Genomic DNA, 17,846 nt, shown 5'->3' on the forward strand with positions numbered 1-17,846 from the left:
CTTGATACTTTTCTTCCCTCCCTGCTCAATTTTTTAGAGTTTTGCAAAGGTCCTTCACTCTTCCTGGAATACCCTAACCCCCTTTCTAATGAATCAGTTTTCATTAATTCTTCTAATTAATTGGAACCATGCCTGGCATGTATAAGTGGATGTTCAATAAACATTTAAACAAATTGACTTGAAATCAGATGGCTCCCACATAGACTAAAATAACCAGATATTTCCATTTCCTCATGGCCTTGCAAAGTTCAGAATTATTCCTAGAGCCTGAATAGATTCCATGTCATTGAAGGACAGTAGCTCTTAAAAATTGTTTTGGCATTTTGTACATACTGCTGCTGCTGCTGCTGCTAAGTCGCTTCAGTCGTGTCCAACTCTGTGCGACCCCATAGATGGCAGCCCACCAGGCTCCCCTATCCCTGGGATTCTCTAGGCAAGAACACTGGAGTGGGTTGCCATTTCTCTTCTCTAATATTTCGTACATGGCACTCTTCTAAATGGTGCTGATGAGAACTTGCTTCCTAGACACCGATGGAGCTGAGAAGTCACAATACATGTTTTAATAAATAGATTTTAAAATATAACACTTAAAATGCAGTATTCCCTATCGCCAATTGCAAGAGTTTGCACAATAAAGAAGCATTTATTCTATTATTTAACAATAAAGCAAGTCGGTGTGTGGATATTCACATGTGTATATGCCTAAGAAAGTTATGATAGCAATGTTCATATAAGGTAAGCCATTCCTTTGGGCCACAGTCAAAAGAATTAATTACTGTAATGACAAAAGGGCTTCCATATAATAATACCAAAAGGCCTTTTTCCCAAAAGTAATGAAGAGGTCCCAGAACTGGATCCTGGTCACAGTATTGTCTCTGTCTCTGTCTCTCTCTCTCACACACTCACACACGCAGACTCACAGACTCTTTGGAATTTTAAAGGTCCAAGTAGACTTCATTAATAAAAGGATGAAATGCTTTTTCTTCTATAAATCATAATAAAATGTTGAGAGATAAAGGAACAACTAAGGTTGCAAATCATCGGCTGCTGCTCGAAAACCGAGACCTGTCATGTTAACTCCCAACTCAAACACCTAGTTTTAAAGATTTACCTTTAAGAAACCTAAAAGCTTGTATCCTGCCTCATCAACAACAGCCTCAAACTGTTCCCTGTCATCGAAGAAAACAAATCTTTTGCTCCTTCCTGCCTCGGGGAGACAGAGGGACCGAGGTGGTCCTCGGTGGCTGAATTAGATGAAAGACTTGCCTTCCACCATGGAGACATGGAGTCTAATCAAGTGAAATGAGTTTTGAGATCTCAGCTCGTTTCCTCGGGGAGATCAGTTCACATTGCAAAATCACGACATCTCATTCATCACAGCTGACGTGGTCTTTGCTCAGGAGAGGACCCCAACTGGGACTAAACCACCTGTCTCCTCTTGAAAGGGGGCACTTTATCCAAGTTAGAGTTGAAAGCCTTGGAGTGAGAAAGCTTGCCAGCTTTCACCCAAGTGATGCATATGCAACATGGAAGGGAACTTAGGCTTGAAAAAGGGAAGACAAGTTGAAGGAAGATTGGTAGTTGTATTTTAAATGATATGAGATATGAGATGCTAAGGCCTTGTGGTCAGGAGAGCCAAGAGTGGGGCTCCCTCTTCTTTGTCTCCTAGATTTTATTAAACAGAAATGAGAAGGATAAGCATTTCTGTGCATCAGGGTTTAAAATGGCAAAGAAAATCTCCTGCTCTCCAGGCTGATAGATGATCATCCTTCTCTTTTATTTCTTTCAGGGCATCGTTGTCACACCCCTGCTACTGCTGCTTTTTGTGAGTATTTTGATATTGTTTTTAATATCTTTCATTAAAAGCCATCTACAATCCTTTAAGAAATATATTTAGGAAAAAAACTGAAATTGAAATCTTTTTACACCACTTGGCATCGTATTTTGAACTGCTGTTCCGGGTGAGCTGTACAAAGTCAGAATCTCTGTAGTCTCATGACCACGAACAGCAGCAGGACCCATTTATCAGGCCTCTGACTCCTGGCTAAATCATTAATTATTACAAATTAGCACCCTGTGACATAGGTCAAAAACGTGCTGCACTTTATTTTCACATTAGTAAGACTAAAGTGATTACTAATGATCTAGGTTGATAGAAAGAGCCTTGGTCCAGGGGAAGAGTCAAAGCTTAGTTATAGTTCCCAGTGCTGGTATGGATAGGAAAAGGCTTCCTCACTCTGGGGAACACTGCCTCGATTTTTTCATCTGTAGAATGGGAAACAGTAACACCTACCCCAGTCTGCTCCCAGGGATGTGCTTTAGGAAAAGAAAAACTAATATAAGCTACTGGGTACACCAGTAGCAAAACTTGTTCTGAAAATAAGAAATGCTAATTACCTATCTTATTTCTTTTTTGGCACTAAGCATATGAGAAATTAGATGAGAGATTATAATGAAATTAATGTTATCTCATGCTGAGAAAAGCATATGTAATCATGAATGATACCTAAAATATTTTATGAACTGTGCATTTTTCATACACAACATCTCCCAAATATAAATCACTCCACTCATCACTGAAGTAGAGTGGGGATGCGTTTCTAGAAGTGAAATGTAGCTGTTTGACTAGCACTATTTGTCAGTGAATTAAAACTGTGGGGAAAATTTATTTAATTATAGTGTAATTACCCAAGTTGGAATTCAATTAAAGTAATAGAGTGAGGGACTTCATTTCTTACAAGCTGTGTGGGAAGTGGAGAGGAAAAGATGCCTTACTAAACAGTTGGATTTTGCATCTTTCATGAAAGACATTACCTGCCAGTAATAATCCTCAGCTTTACCATGCCGTTTGAAATGCCACCTCTATCCTTAGAAGGTAAGGAGTGCCAATAGTCAGATCACTTCCCACAGCATAACAGGCCTCACTTATTTAGAATCGCCAGTTCAGAATTTGCCATGAGTTACACTGAAACTGAAGTGGATGTTAATTTGCGTTCATTGGGAAGAAAAGACTTGGTATGTGTCTACCTGCTCACTAAATGTGAGAGCTAGGATCATCCCTCAGTGCTTTTTCCAGGACCTGGGACAATAGTTTCCCAGGAACAGCCCTCAGTGGCCACAGGATGCTTGGCAGCCTGGGGTCCCCAGTGGCAGTGAGCCGGAGAAGTAGTGTAGAGCTGGGCATATACAGAATGTCCAGTGGTATGTAGCCTAGGTTTTCTCCATTGCTGAAGAGTAGCATCTCTTAATCCACAACCCTTTGAGAAAGATCACAGTTGCAGCTATGGAGCTGAGACCTAGGTAGCACTTCTGAGTATCTCAAAGCCTGGAGTCTTTTTAGATACTGTTTCAACTTGTGACCAAAGAACCAAGTGAGTACCGTTCTCCCTTTTCTACCTATTGCCATGCTATAGCAAGACATGCCCAGCTGGTTAATATTAATGGTGTCACGCTATTGCAAGTTTGCCCCACTCTTAGACCCATAGACTTGTGAGCTTTAGTTGGTTCAACATTTTTAAATCATCGAGCTACAAGAATAGTGAAAGAGACCCCAAGACCCTCAACTCAAAAGTCTAATGCCTCCCTTTTGAGCTAACTGGGCTGTTCCACTGGGTTCAATGGCACCATCATACGACCTCAATGGCTACTTCTACATTATATCACTTAAAATCACATACACAGTATATAACACTTTTTATCTGTTTAGCTTGGTGTGCATTTTTACAAACAATGGGAATTGCTTGAACACTTGAGTGACCAGGCTTTACTTACTGCATAGGACAAAAATCTGAGTGACTTACATTTCATTAAAAATGTAGTGTTTTTTATCAACAGTTCTGCTGTGGTTAATCCAAATGATATGTTGTGTTTCCCTGAAAGATAGGTTGAAGTTCTAATCCTTGTGTGTGTGTGTGTTAAGTTGCTAAGCTGTGTCTGACTCTTTGGGTCCCTATGGACTGTAGCTCACCAGGCTCCTCTGTCCATGGGATTTCCCAGGCAAGAATACTGGAGTGAGTTGCCATGCCTTCCTCCAGGGGACCTTCCTGACCCAGGGATCCAAACCAGCATCCTTATGTCTCTTGCACTGGCAGGTGGTTTCTTTACCACTAGCCCCACCTGGGAAACCCCTCTAATCTCTGGTGCATCAGAATGTGACCTTATTTGAAATAGGGGTGTTGCACTTGTAATTAGTTAAGATGATGTCAAACTGGCATAGGGTGGGTCCTTAATCCAACATGACCAGTGAACCAGTGAAGTTGCTCAGTCGTGTCTGACTCTTTGTGATCCCAGTCTCCTCCATCTGTGGAATTTTCCAGGCAAGAATACTGGAGTGGGTTGCCTTTTCCTTTTCCAGGGCATCTTCCTGACCCACGGATTGAACCCAGGTCTGCCACATTGCAGGCAGACGCTTTACCGTCTGAGCCACCAGGGAAGCCAACATGACTGGTGTCCTTAAAGGAGACGAGTCAGAGATCCACAGAGGGAAATGCTGTGTCATGATGGAGGGAGAGAGTAGAGTGATGCATCTGCAAGCCAAGGAGCACTAGGGGTTGCCAGCAAACATCAGAAGCTAGAAGGGACAAGGAAAAATTTTCTAGGGATTTAAGAGGGATCACGGTCTTGCTTGATTTCAGACCTACAGTTTCCACAACTGTGAAGCAATACATTTCTGTTTTTTTAAGCCACCCAGTTTGAGGTATTTTGTTAATGAAAGTCAAAAAAACTAATACAGCCCATGAAGATTGAATTGTCTTTTTGTTAATTAATATCTTAAAAGTGGGAATTTCCAGATAGTCAGGCACAGTAGCTAGTAAAATCCCTTTTTGCTGATGGAATCTCAGTTGTCTGTATTCTCAACATCTTCTCAGAATGTTCCTGTTACTACCTTGCTTCAATTGAATGCTGTCTTCTGATTCATGTTTCTGCTGCTGGCTCCTTTCATATTACTGAGCCTTAAAGGGGATAAGGTGTCTTTCTTGCACCTCATTACCAATTCCAGATCACTTCTCCTGCCTTCTCCATAAAATCCCCTATTACCTTTAAAGGTAATGCCATACACCTATATTACCTGCTGCTGCTTCTTGTAATTTTCAGTGGAACGCTAGGTCATGCTCTAAGAGTCCAGAAAAACATTTGCACCTTTCCATTGTCCCTTTTTTAACAATACACTTGGATTGACTCTTGGTGTTTTCAGTATTCACATGGTTGACCTTTCCAATACCTTGGCCTCGAAATTCTTGACCCCTTCTCCAATTAGATTGCCTTCCATTTAATCTCAGCCAGTCATCTCTTGTCAGTCAAGTCAGACCCTTGGCTTATTCCAATAACAGCATCCTTCCATAATCCCATTTTCAAACATCTTCTCCTACTGACATCTCCTATCTTTGTAACTTATTCTGCAAGTTAAGAATTCTTCAGACTTGCCAGAAGGGCCAGTTTATTTACCTTATCACCTTCACAATGCTTCCTACCTCACCAAATCCACCCTACCTCACCCTCTTATCCTCACATCCCATCTGACCAAGCTTGGATCTCATGGTTCATCGCTGTAAGTACTTTGTTACATCCACCATCAACAACCTTCTCATCTCTTAATGCTTCCTGTTTGCCTGGCCACTGCCAAGTCTGCTTAAATCCAACTCTACACCTCTTTTGTATTTATACCTGAACACACTGCAGCACCTACTCTCATGCTGACTGGTCTCATTGGAAATTCATGACAACTCCCTTCCCCTAATCAACAGACATTCCCACTCTCTAGAGAATCATTTCACACCTTCTCAAATCTCCATTGCCTCTTTTTTCTTTTTTCATCTCAACTGATGCAAAAAGGAAATTAACTGATGAAGAAGTCAAAAGCAATCAGATAAGTTTATAAGATCCCATCTATTTGTGTCTATATTCTTCACCTTCTCTCCTCTTTCTGTGGATACATGATCTTGGCTCCCATCTAAGGCTAGTCCCTCCCGTTGTGGCATCCCTTTTCCTACTTGACAACAGGAGCTACACTGATTTCCCTCCTCCTCCGGTATCGTTAAGGTTCCTATCTCCACTGGATCAATTTCTATGCACTTGTAAGCATTCTGTAAGACTACACATCTCAAAAATTAAATTTCACCTTCTCCTGTGTGCACTCCACTTCTGTGCCCTCTTTTATAATCCAGTTCCTCCAAAAAGCTACTTAAACGTATTCATCACTCATTCAGTAGCATGTGTTGTGTTCTTCCAATATACCAGACACTTTCCTGGGTGCCAAGGATATAGCAATGAGCAAAACAGATATATCTTTTCTCTAATAGAGGATACATACTGGGTTTCCCAGGTGGTGCTAGTGGTAAAGAACCCTCCTTCCAATACTGGAAACCTAAGAGACACAGGTTTTATCCTTGGGTCATCTAGATTCCCTGGAGCACGAAATAGCAACCCACTCCAGTATTCTTGCCTGGAGAATCCCACAGACAGAGAAGCTGGAGGGGCTACAGTCCTTGGGGTCACACAGAGTCAGACATGACCGAGCCCTACTACTACTTCTTACTACTAGGGTATATACTAGTGGAAAGAAAGAACCAACAAATAAGTAATAATATATTGTATAAGGTGGGTGCTAAAGAAAAAATAAAGTAAGGAAGGGGAGTGGGTTGGTGTTTGCTATTTTAAACCGGCTGGTCATGGTTAGACTCACTGAGCAAAGACCTACAGGAGATAATAGAGTGGGTTTTCTGGTGGTAGAATGTTCCAGGTGGAAGGAACAGCAAGTGCAGAGGTCCTGAGAGTGTGCCTGGTGTCTAGGGAACAGTAGGGAGGCCAGTGTGCCTGGAATGGAGTGAGCAAGGGGGTAAGTACATGGAGATGAGGTCAGCGATGTAGTAGAGGCCAAATGAGAGAGGACCTTAAAATCCCTCATAAGGCCTTTGAATTGTTATTCAAGAGAGGCCGGAGACCATGGAAAGAGTTTTGATCAAGGGAATGGCATGTTTTGACATTCTCTTTAAAATGGTGATTCTGGATGCTAGGTTGAGTAGATTGTTAAGGGGATCATGGTGGAGACAGGAAGATCAGTTAGAAAGCTAGTACAAGAGAGGCTGTTAACTTGGGCCAGTGTAGTTGAATAAATCTGGTAGGAAGTAGTTTTTTATTTTCTGGAAAGAACTGAGAGATTGAATAAAAATCATGAGGGAAAGATACGAATCAAGGGTAACTACACCCCTGTGCAACTGGAACTATGGAATTGCCATTGATAAAGATAGGGAAATAGATGGGGAAACAGTGGAAACAGTGTCAGACTTTATTTTTGGGGGGCTCCAAAATCACTGCAGATGGTGACTGCAGCCATGAAATTAAAAGATGCTTACTCCTTGGAAGGAAAGTTATGACCAACCTAGATAGCATATTGAAAAGCAGAGACATTACTTTGCCAACAAAGGTCCGTCTAGTCAAGGCTATGGTTTTTCCTGTGGTCACGTATGGATGTGAGAGTTGGACTGTGAAGAAGGCTGAGTGCCGAAGAATTGATGCTTTTGAACTGTGGTGTTGGAGAAGACTCTTGAGAGTCCCTTGGACTGCAAGGAGATCCAACCAGTCCATTCTGAAGGAGATCAGCCCTGGGATTTCTTTGGAACGAATGATGCTAAAGCTGAAACTCCAGTACCTTGGCCACCTCATGTGAAGAGTTGACTCATTGGAAAAGACTCTGATGCTGGGAGGGATTGGGGGCAGGAGCAGAAGGGGATGACAGAGGATGAGATGGCTGGATGGCATCACTGACTCGATGGACGTGAGTCTGAGTGAACTCCGGGAGTTGGTGATGGACAGGGAGGCCTGGCGTGCTGCGATTCATGGGGTCACAAAGGGTCGGACATGACTGAGCAACTGAACTGAACTGAACTGAAGATAGGGAAGATTATAGGGTTGAACAAATTCAGCCTTGGACATGTCTGGATTGAGATGCCTTTCAGACATCTAAGGAGGGAAGTCAAGTAAGCAGTTGGCTATGTGTCTGGAATTCAGGAGGAAGGTCTAGACTAGAGATACACATGTGGGAAAGGTCAGCATAGAAATGGATTTTGCATTAGATTGGATGAGATCACTAAAAAAGACTAGAGAAAGAGAAAGTATCAGCAGACTGCATTTGGGGCATTCTAATGTTAGGAGGTCTGCAAAGAAGACCAAGGATATCCAGTTTGCTTAGGAAGAACACCAAAAGATGCCAGGGTCCTAAAAGTCTAGCAGTGAATGTGTTTCAGAAGGGAGAAAGGGGCCAACTACTTCAAATGCTAGTAATACTTCAGATAAAATAAAGTTCAACTGGCGATTGATTTTTAATAAGATGGAGGCCCCTGGCAACCTTAATAAGACCTATTTCAGCAGAGTTGTGAAGGTGAAAGCCTGATTGAAATAGGTTCAAGAATGGATGAAGAAAAAAAAGAGTTAAAGACAGAATTCATTTTGCTCTAAAGTGTGCAGAAAATAGGACAGCAACCAAGTTAGTGAAGGATCCAGAGAGGATTCTTTTTTAAATTGGGAAAATTATTAGCATATATGTGTTGAGAGGTTCATTTGTATTGATAGATTAATCCAGTTAAAGAAGGAAAAATTGATACAGAAAAAAAGAGGGGCTAATTCATGGATCCCTGTCCACAAGCAGGAGAAGGGGAATGAGTTCTAGTGTGTAGAGGGAGTATGGCCTCCTAAGCACAGGTAGTTCATCAGCATAATGAGAGGGAAACCAGGAGATATGAGCAGCTGCTGCTGCTGCTAAGTCGCTTCAGTCGTGTCCAACTCTGTGCGACCCCATAGACGGCAGCCCACCAGGCTCCCCCGTCCCTGGGATTCTCCAGGCAAGAACACTGGAGTGGGTTGCCATTTCTTTCTCCAATGCATGAAAGTGAAAGTAAAGTCGCTCAGTCATGCCCGACTCTTAGTGACCCCATAGATGGCAGCCTACCAGGCTCCTCCATCCATGGGATTTTCCAGGCAAGAGTGCTGGAGTGGGGTGCCATTGCCTTCTCCAAATTGGTGGATGCAAGTGTAAAAGCTTATTAAGTTCTCCTCTGGTTCTGTTTTCTCAGTGGAGTGGCAAATAAGGTTAGGGGTAGGAGACAAGAAAAGGCAAGGAGGGGGTGGAAATTTGATGACAAAGGAGAGGACATGAAATAGTCATGTGGGAGAGAGAATGGGATACACAGATGCCATGGGATGGCCCAGCAGCCCCAGGGACCATCCTCAAAATCTCTACACTTGGCATTGGCTCAGCCTAAATCTCCCCACTTCCCCACACCCAGAAATCCACCCCCAAGGCTCCCTCCCTCACTTTCATCAGGTCTCTGGTCAAATGTCATTTTAGACGAGAGGTCTTTCCTCACTACTTCATGTGAAAGAATATATCATATTATTACATCCCTCGCTCCCTCCCCACCCACCATGCTTCACTGTTGCTCTTAGCACTTACTATCCTGTAACATCTTAATCCCCAGGTAATGTGTTTATTACCTCTCTTCCCTAAGGAGAGCAAAGCATCACAAGATAGGAGAGACTTGATGTTTTGGTCACTACTGTGACCCTGTGCTCAAAATAATGCCTGGCTGTGGAAGTCACTCACGAGCTTTTCTTTTTTTTTAATGTATTTTCTCGGCCGAGCTATGCAACATGTAGATTCTTAGCACCTTGACGAAGGATCTAAACCTCACCCCTAGCATTGGAAGTGCAGTCTTATCCACTGGACCACCAGGGAAATCCCCACAAACACTTTTGAATGGCTGCTTGGTAAAGGAAAATTGAGTACACTGTGTTCAGAGTACTTCTAATGCCAAAGGTACAGGTTTTCCACAACAACCAATCTTCCAGTCCTCTTGGAACACCACCTGGGTATTCTACAGTGTAATTCATTTTGACACTGACTACACAGATTTAATACATATCCCTCACAAGTGAAGGGCCCAGCCCCACGAGACTGCCTGTCACTTCAGGTGCCAATCTGAAGTAGTGGTTCCCGGGTTACCCACACTTTGGTCCGACTTAGCTACAAGTCAGGGGGTCCCACCACCCCATCCTCGGGTTCAGTAATTTGCTCCCACTGTTCACAGAAGCCAGAGAAACACTGCATTTACTATCACTGGTTATTTATAAAGGAAACAAACTAATAGCCCGATGAACAGGTACATAGAGCAGTACCAGAAGGGTCCCGGGTGCAGAATCTTTTGTGCCATGGAGTTTGGGCTGAGTCATCTACTCCCTGCAAATGGATGCATTCCCCAACCTGGGAGTTCTCTGAACACTTCTGTGCCAGGTACTGAGAACAAAATCCAAATAATGTAACAAAACATGCTCTTATCACCCCATCACTCAGGAAATTATGAGGGTTTCAGAACTTCTGTGCTAGGGGACAAAAAGCAAATATATTTTTCTTACCATATCACTACATCACGGTTGTACAGGTTGATGGTGCCTCTATTCAAAGAATCAGGCTAGGGTGACTTTTAGGGCGACTATTTCCTGGTTACATGCTCTACCTTCAGGGCCACGTTTCTTGCTGTAAAGCCATTTTGAAGGGACTAATTTCACTTCCCTCACTGTCTGTTGTGGGGAGGCAGCGTGGTATGGGGAGAAGGCATCTTATTTTGGTTCAATCCACAGTCAGCTTCTGTTGTGAACAGTGAATTTTCTATAACTCTTGTCAGCCTCAGCTTTCACCTCTGTAAAGTAAGAATTTTGATAAGATGAAATGAGTCTGTTTATGGGAAAGCATGTTGTAAACTGTAAAGAATCATCAGATGCTAATTATTTATTTTATTATTATTATTATTATTATTTTGGCTGTGCTGGGTCTTTTGCTGCTCGTGTGGGCTTTCTCTGGTTGCAGCAAGTGGGTGCTACTCTCTGGCTGCGGTGCTCAGGATTCTCACTGCAGCAGCTTCTCTTGTTGCTGGGCACAGGCTGGAGGGTGCTCAGGCTTCAGGAGCTGTGGCACATGGGCTTAGCTGCTCCTCAGCTGTGGGATCTTCCCAGACCAGGGATCAAACCCGCATTCCCTGCACCGGCAGGCAGATTCTTAACCACTGAACCACCAGGCAAGTCCAGTGCTAGTTATTTAAATTTGACACTTTATAAAAGAATAGAAAATAATGCCAAGAAGGATGTTAAGTTTCTGCAAAAGCATGTATCTGATGAAATGCCCCAGTGGTCTGCTTAGTCCAGACCTCAGTGATGGGCTGTGTCTTAAAACTTAAAACTTTAAGATTCTTTAACTGTCTGCAGCCTATAATCTTATAAACTTGTGTGCAAATGAATCCAGTATTTACTGTGGCTGGCAGCGAGCACAGTGAAACTTCCCGAAATAGCACTATTCACTCCTAAGATTCAAAGTTGTTTTTTTGTTTTTTTGGTTTTTTTTACATATATCACCTGTTTTCTTGATGACACACCTCTGATGTTGGCAGAGGCAGAAATTGTTGTCTTTATTTTGTCAGTGGATGTATATCAAACCATGGATTTCAAATCTGTGGGGATAAATAAAGGCTTTGTCGGTTTCCCAGGTGGCTCAGTGATGAAGAATCCACCTGCCGATGCAGGAGACACAGGTTTGATCCCTGGGTGAGGAAGATGCCCTAGAGAAGAAAATAGCAACCCGCTTCAGTACTCTTGCCTGGAAAATTCCATGGACAGAGGAGCCTGGCAGGCTACAGTCCATGGGGTCACAAAGGTCAGACACCACTGAGAAACCGAGCACACAAACTAGCTTAAAACTACACTTACAGGAGTTCATTACTTGCAGTTCTACATGAATTGTCCTTCTGAAACAGTATTTCACGTGGTAAGCATCCACTAGATTTTGTTCTCCTGGGCCAGAAACCATGACTATTTTATTCATTAACTTATCTCTGATGCTGAATATTCAATATTTGTTGAAAGGAGGGAAATAGAAAGATATGTGAGTAGTGATTCAGTTCAGTTCAGTTCAGTTGCTCAGTTGTGTTGGACTCTTTGCGACCCCATGGACTGCAGCACGCCAGGGAGTAGTGATTGGAGTGATTCAAATGATAAATAAGTGGTTCAAAGGTGAGGATCTCAGGCTGATTCATGAAACCTTACTTTGTATTTGCCATGAAAAATAATGTACAGTTTTTTAAATAATGTTCAACAAAACACCCATTCTTTTATTCGGTGTTTGAATGCCTACTGTGCACTGTGAATATTGCGAACACCAACCTGACATTGATCCTTCCCTCAAAGAATTATGATTTAATAAAGAAAATAGAATGTATTCACAGATAATTAAAATCCAAAGTAAAAATTATATCACAAGTATAATATTTCAAGGGAGATTACTAAGAAAGAAAACATGTCATTCAATAGAAGCGTTCTTTTTACAATGAATTTTTTACTGAGCAACAACTTTAATTTTTTAACTTTATTTTATTGAAGTATAGTTGATGTACAATGTTGTGTTAATATCTACTGTACAGCAAAGTGATTCAGTTATATATATTATTTTTCATTTTTTTCATGATGATTTATCACAGGACATTGAATGTAGCTCCCTGTGCTACACAGTAGGACCTTGTTGTTTATCTGTCCTGTACATAATAGCTCGCATCTGCTAATCCCAAGCTCCCAGTCCGTCTCTCCCCCACCTCTCCACCCGCTTGGCAACCGCAAGTCTGTGCTCTGTGTCTGGGAATCTGTTTCTGTTTTGTAAATAAGTTCATTTGTGTCATATTTTAAATTCCACATAGAAATGATATCCTATGGCATGTGTATTTCTCTTTTTGACTTACTTCACCCATGATAATCTGTAGTTCAATCCATTTTGCTGCAGATGGCATTATGTCGTTCTTTTTATGGCCGCGTAATATTCCATTCTGTATATTTATACCACATCTTTATCCATTCGTTCGTCAGGGAGCATTTAGACGGTTTCTATGTGATGGCTCCTGTAAATAGTGCTGCTGTGAACATACGGGTGCTTGTATCTCTTTGAATTAATATTTTGTCTGGATATATACCCAGGAGTGGAATTGCTCGGGTCATATGGTAGCTCTATTTGTAGTTTTTTGAGGAAACTCCATATTGTTTTCCGTAGTGGCTGCATCACTTCCCTTTTTGAAAGAAAACTTCTGATTTGAGGAGAGACAGAGGTAGATGGAAACTTGTAATATTTCTCAAGGGATGTCCTACTTCAGGGTCTTTTCATGCGCGTGGTTCTGATTCTCGGGTATGCCTAACATCCCTTGAAACTTGCAAATGTTTCCTTTCTTTTGATGTGGTTTTTCACTAACACTATGTTTACCAGCCATGATTATAGTTTTTTTTCAACAGCAAATAACAGAGAAGAATGGAGGAGAGAGCTTTGAAAGCTTGAAACACAGTGTAGTGGGTGATGAAGATGACGAGGCCCTGGTGCTGAGTCGAGGGCTTAGGCTGTGGGGTCAGGACCAGCCAGCAGGCAGCATGAAGCTCCTGCCTCTGTGGACTCCTGTTCTCCTGAGTCTCCTTAGCAGCTCCCTCATACCTTCTTCCCAGCCTCGTCTCAGTGACTGAGGAATGAAGGGAAGCATGTCCAAACTTCTGTCTTCCTGCCTCTAAAGTAAAAACAAAGAAAAAAAAACACAAAGAAGGTCAGAAATAACTGTGTTCATACTATAGAACACGTCAGTCTAATTCTACGCAGTTGTGATATAAGGAGACCAGATATGGGATGGTGTTGCCATATCTCAAGCCCCATGATTTTGTAGACCATCACTTTATTTAAGTAAGTTCATGCTTGTCAGGGAAAGGTCAGTAGCACTCTGAATTTGTGCCATTAGAATCGCAGATCAAGACCTCATCTCCACCCTAGCCGCAGAGGTGAACTGACCATCCAGAGCTCTAGAAATGTGTAGAGTGGAAACTCTGCTGAAAGTCACATCCTCAGAGTTACAGATCAGACTGTATTCCCACGTGGGCGGTGGTCACATCAATACCTTGTGTGTGTGTGTGAGAGAGTTGCTCAGTTGCTTCTGACACTTTGTGATCCTATGGACTGTAGACCCCTAGGTGCCTTTGTCCGTGGAATTCTCCAAGGCAACAATACTGGATTGGGTTGCTATTCTCTCCTCCAGAGGATTTTCCTTATCCAGGGATTGAACCTGGGTCTCCTGCTTTGCAGGCATGTTCTTTACTATCTGAGCCACCAGGTCAATACCTGAGGATATTTAATAAACATTTACCCACATGCTTACCCATTCATTAGCATGTAAGCTCCCCTTGAGTAAATGGGAGCACCGCCAGCTCTGTTATTATATCAATTGATTTTCTATGACTTGACTTATGACTTGATTTCTTAGAAATCTGGCCCCTCATCAAGCAGATATTTCAATGCGCTTGTGATAACTGGACATATATACACACGTGTGCACACACACAACATGTACCCACGATCCCACAGTGCACACCACGCCCTGTTTCTAGGCTGACTGTATGTCCCATTAGTCTGACTGTCTCTTCTGTCACTTTCTGTCTCAGCAGTTTTTAAACCCAATAGGCTTGAATTCTCACTATACTCTATAGGAAACCTTATTTTTCCAGAGAAGTACTTTGGCCACCTCATGCAAAGAGTTGACTCATTGGAAAAGACTCTGATGCTGGGAGGGATTGGAGGCAGGAGGAGAAGGGGACGACAGAGGATGAGATGGCTGGATGACATCACTGACTTGATGGACATGAGTTTGCGTGAACTCCAGGAGTTGGTGATGGACTGGCGTGCTGCGATTCATGGGGTCGCAAAAAGTCGGACATGACTGAGCAACTGAACTGAACTGGCGGAGGGAGAGGTAGAAAAATCTTTATTGAGTAGCTGTTGTGTTGTGTGTTAGTTGCTATATGGTACTTTGTGGGGCTTCCTGGGTAGCTCAGCTGGTGAAGAATCCACATGCAATGAAGGAGACCCCGGTTCAATTCCTGGGTCGGGAAGATCCCCTGGAAGAGAGCATGGTAACCGACTCCAGTATTCTTGCCTGGAGAATCCCCTTGGACAGAGGAGCCTGGCTGGCTACAGTCCATGGGGTCGCAGAGAGTCAGACTGAGCAACTAAGCATAGAACAGCACATAGTACTTTCTACATAATTACGTATGAGTAGCATGAGCACCTATAGAAGCAGGTATTATCCTCACTCATATGAGAAAAGTTCAAAGAGGTTTTGTGGTTCTTGAGACTGCATGACTGGTTGAGAACACAAGACGCTTTCAGACAGCATTCCTTCCAGGTCGTGCTTACAAAACATGCCTCCTCGGAGACGGGTGGTTTTATTTATTTTATTGTTTTTTAAGATTTTTTTGATGTGGGCCATTTTTATTAAATTTGTTATGCTGTTCCTTCTGTATTATGTTTTGGTTTTTTGGCCTCAAGGGATGTGGGATCTTATCTCCATGAAGAGGGATTAAACCCACACCCCCTGCATTGGAAGTCAAAATCTTAACCACTGGACCACCAAGAAAGTCTCAGACAGGTGGTTTTAAGACATATTATCAGCACTCAGTTACTACTTCCTGGACATGTATATTCTAAGTAACATAGGAAGGATAAACAGAATAAGGTATAATTATTGCCTTGAAAAAGCTTAAACCTTATGTGAGTAAATAAGAATAAAGATTATGGAGAAATTGACAGGAAAAATAAACTACCGTTCTGTGATTCAGACTGAATTTCATAGGAGTTCACAGAGGAGCAACGTTAGCGTGGGCAAGAGACATCAGTGGCAGCTTTTGAGGCCCGGTCATCATTAGTTTCTCTAGTAATTGGCACCTGTGATAGAAAATCCCCCAACTTTTGACCCCATCAATGTAAACAAAAACAACAAATCCAGTCATTAGTGTCATGCACAGTACTGTTATTTTTTGTAGTATATGCCCAACGATGGGGACATCTCCCAGGGGTCACTTGTGTGTGATGAAGAAAATGTGTGTGTGTGTGTTTGGGTGTTAGTTGCTCAGTTGTGTCTGACCCTGCAACCCTATGGACTTTAGCCTGCCAGGCTCCTCTGTCCATGGAATTCTCCAGGCAAGAGTACTGGAGTGGGTTACCATTCCCTTCTCCAGAGGATCTTCCTGACACAGGAATCGAACCTGAGTCTCCTGCCTTGCAGGCAGATTCTTTACCACCAGTCTGAACCACCAGGGAAGCCTGGAGAAAATTATAAAAAAGCATAAAGCACTTGAAGAGAAATTACCCTCTGATAAACCCAGTAGCTCCACACTTATCCTAATTTGTTCCTGAAGCAAGTAAGATGGATCCCCTCCCATTGAGCTTGAGAGCCCCTTACCTTCTGACTGTGGGTGTAAACCACAAAGAGATGTTTTCACACAGGGAGAATCTTATGAAGCAAAAGATGCTCACCCCAGGGCTCCCCCAGACCTTGTTGAGATAATGGGGAAGGGAGAGCACCTCAGAAGTCATTTTCCAATGCTCTTGAATGGCGGCCCCCAACCTTCTTGGCACCAGGGACCAGTTTCATGGAAGACAATTTTTCCATGGACCAGGGACAAGGGGGATGGTTTGGAATGATTCAAGCACATTATGGTTATTGTGCATTTTATTTCTATTATTATTATATCAGCTTCACCTCAGATTATCAGGCATTAGATCCTAGAGTTTGGGGACCCTTGCTCAAGAAGCAACTTGGGCTCAAGAAGCCCACCATGTCCTGGAAGCCCATCTCCCCACAGCTTTCCTCTGTGAGCAATGAAAAGTCGATTTACAGTCCACTGGGGGGGACATTTCACTACAATTTCTGTGTGGTTTGAACACCAGTTCAGTTCAGTTCATTCACTCAGTCATGTCCAATTCTTTTTGACCCCCATAGACTGCAGCACTCCAGGCTTCCCTGTCCATCACCAACTCCCAGAGCTTGCTCAAACGCACATCCATTGAGTCAGTGATGCCATCCAACCATCTCATCCTCTGTTGTCCCCTTCTCCTCCTGCCCTCAATCTTTCCCAGCATCAGGGTATTTTCCAATGAGTCAGTTCTTTGCATCAGGTAGCCACAGTATTGGAGTTTCAGCTTCAATATCAGTCCTTCCAATAAATATTCAGGACTAATTTCCTTTAGGATGGACTGGTTGGATCTCCTTGCAGTCCATGGGACTCTCGACAGTCTTCTCCAACACCACAGTTCAAAAGCATCAATTCTTCAGCACTCAGCTTTCTTTATAGTCCAACTTTCACATCTATACATGACAACTGGAAAAACCATAGGTTTGATTAGATGGACCTTTGTTGGCAAAGTAATGTCTCTGCTTTTTAATATGCTGTCTACGTTGGTCATAGCTTTTCTTCTTCAAGGAGCAAGCGTCTTTTAATTTCATGACTGCAGTTACCATCTGCAGTGATTTTGGAATCCAAGAAAAGAAAGTCTGTCGCTGTTTCCATTGTTTCCCCATCTATTTGCCATGAAGTGATGGGACCAGATGCCATGATCTTAGTTTTTTGAATGTTGAGTGTTAAGCCAGCTTTTTCACTCTCCTCTTTCACTTTCATCAAGAGGCTTTTTAGTTCCTCTTCACTTTCTACCATAACGGTGGTGTCATCTGCATATCTGAGGTTATTGATATTTCTCCTGGCAATCTTGATTCCAGCTGTGCTTCATCCAGCCTGGCATTTCACATGATGTACTCTGCATATAAGTTAAATAAGCAGAGTGACAATATACAGCCTTGACGTACTCCTTTCCTGATTTGGAACCAGTCTGTTGTTCGATGTCCAGTTCTAACTGTTGCTTCTTGACCTGCATGCAGATTTCTCAGGAGGCAGGTCAGGTGGTCTGGTATTCCCATCTCTTGAAGAATTTTCCACAGTTTGTTGTGATCTACACA

General features: G+C 42.6%; 1 protein-coding gene across 26 annotated transcripts in view; it reads left to right on the top strand.

Annotated features, from left to right (window-relative positions):
- SLC10A7 (solute carrier family 10 member 7) overlaps nt 1–17,846 on the top strand; it is a 312,501-nt gene that overhangs the window by 230,914 nt on the left and 63,741 nt on the right. For 24 of the 26 annotated variants that reach the window (XR_008703531.1, XR_008703530.1, XR_008703528.1 and 21 more), the window contains one exon: nt 1,790–1,825. The exons of the other annotated variants lie outside the window; for them this stretch is intronic. Coding sequence is in view for 15 of the 24 variants with exons in the window: in XM_055550400.1 (XP_055406375.1) it covers nt 1,790–1,825 (36 nt within the window). In the remaining 9 variants the exon portion in view is untranslated. The remainder of the gene's footprint in view (nt 1–1,789; nt 1,826–17,846) is intronic. 26 annotated transcript variants of the gene reach the window in all.

The sequence above is a fragment of the Bubalus kerabau genome, chromosome 16 (assembly GCF_029407905.1).
Source record: "Bubalus kerabau isolate K-KA32 ecotype Philippines breed swamp buffalo chromosome 16, PCC_UOA_SB_1v2, whole genome shotgun sequence".
Taxonomy (NCBI): Eukaryota; Metazoa; Chordata; class Mammalia; order Artiodactyla; family Bovidae; genus Bubalus; species Bubalus kerabau.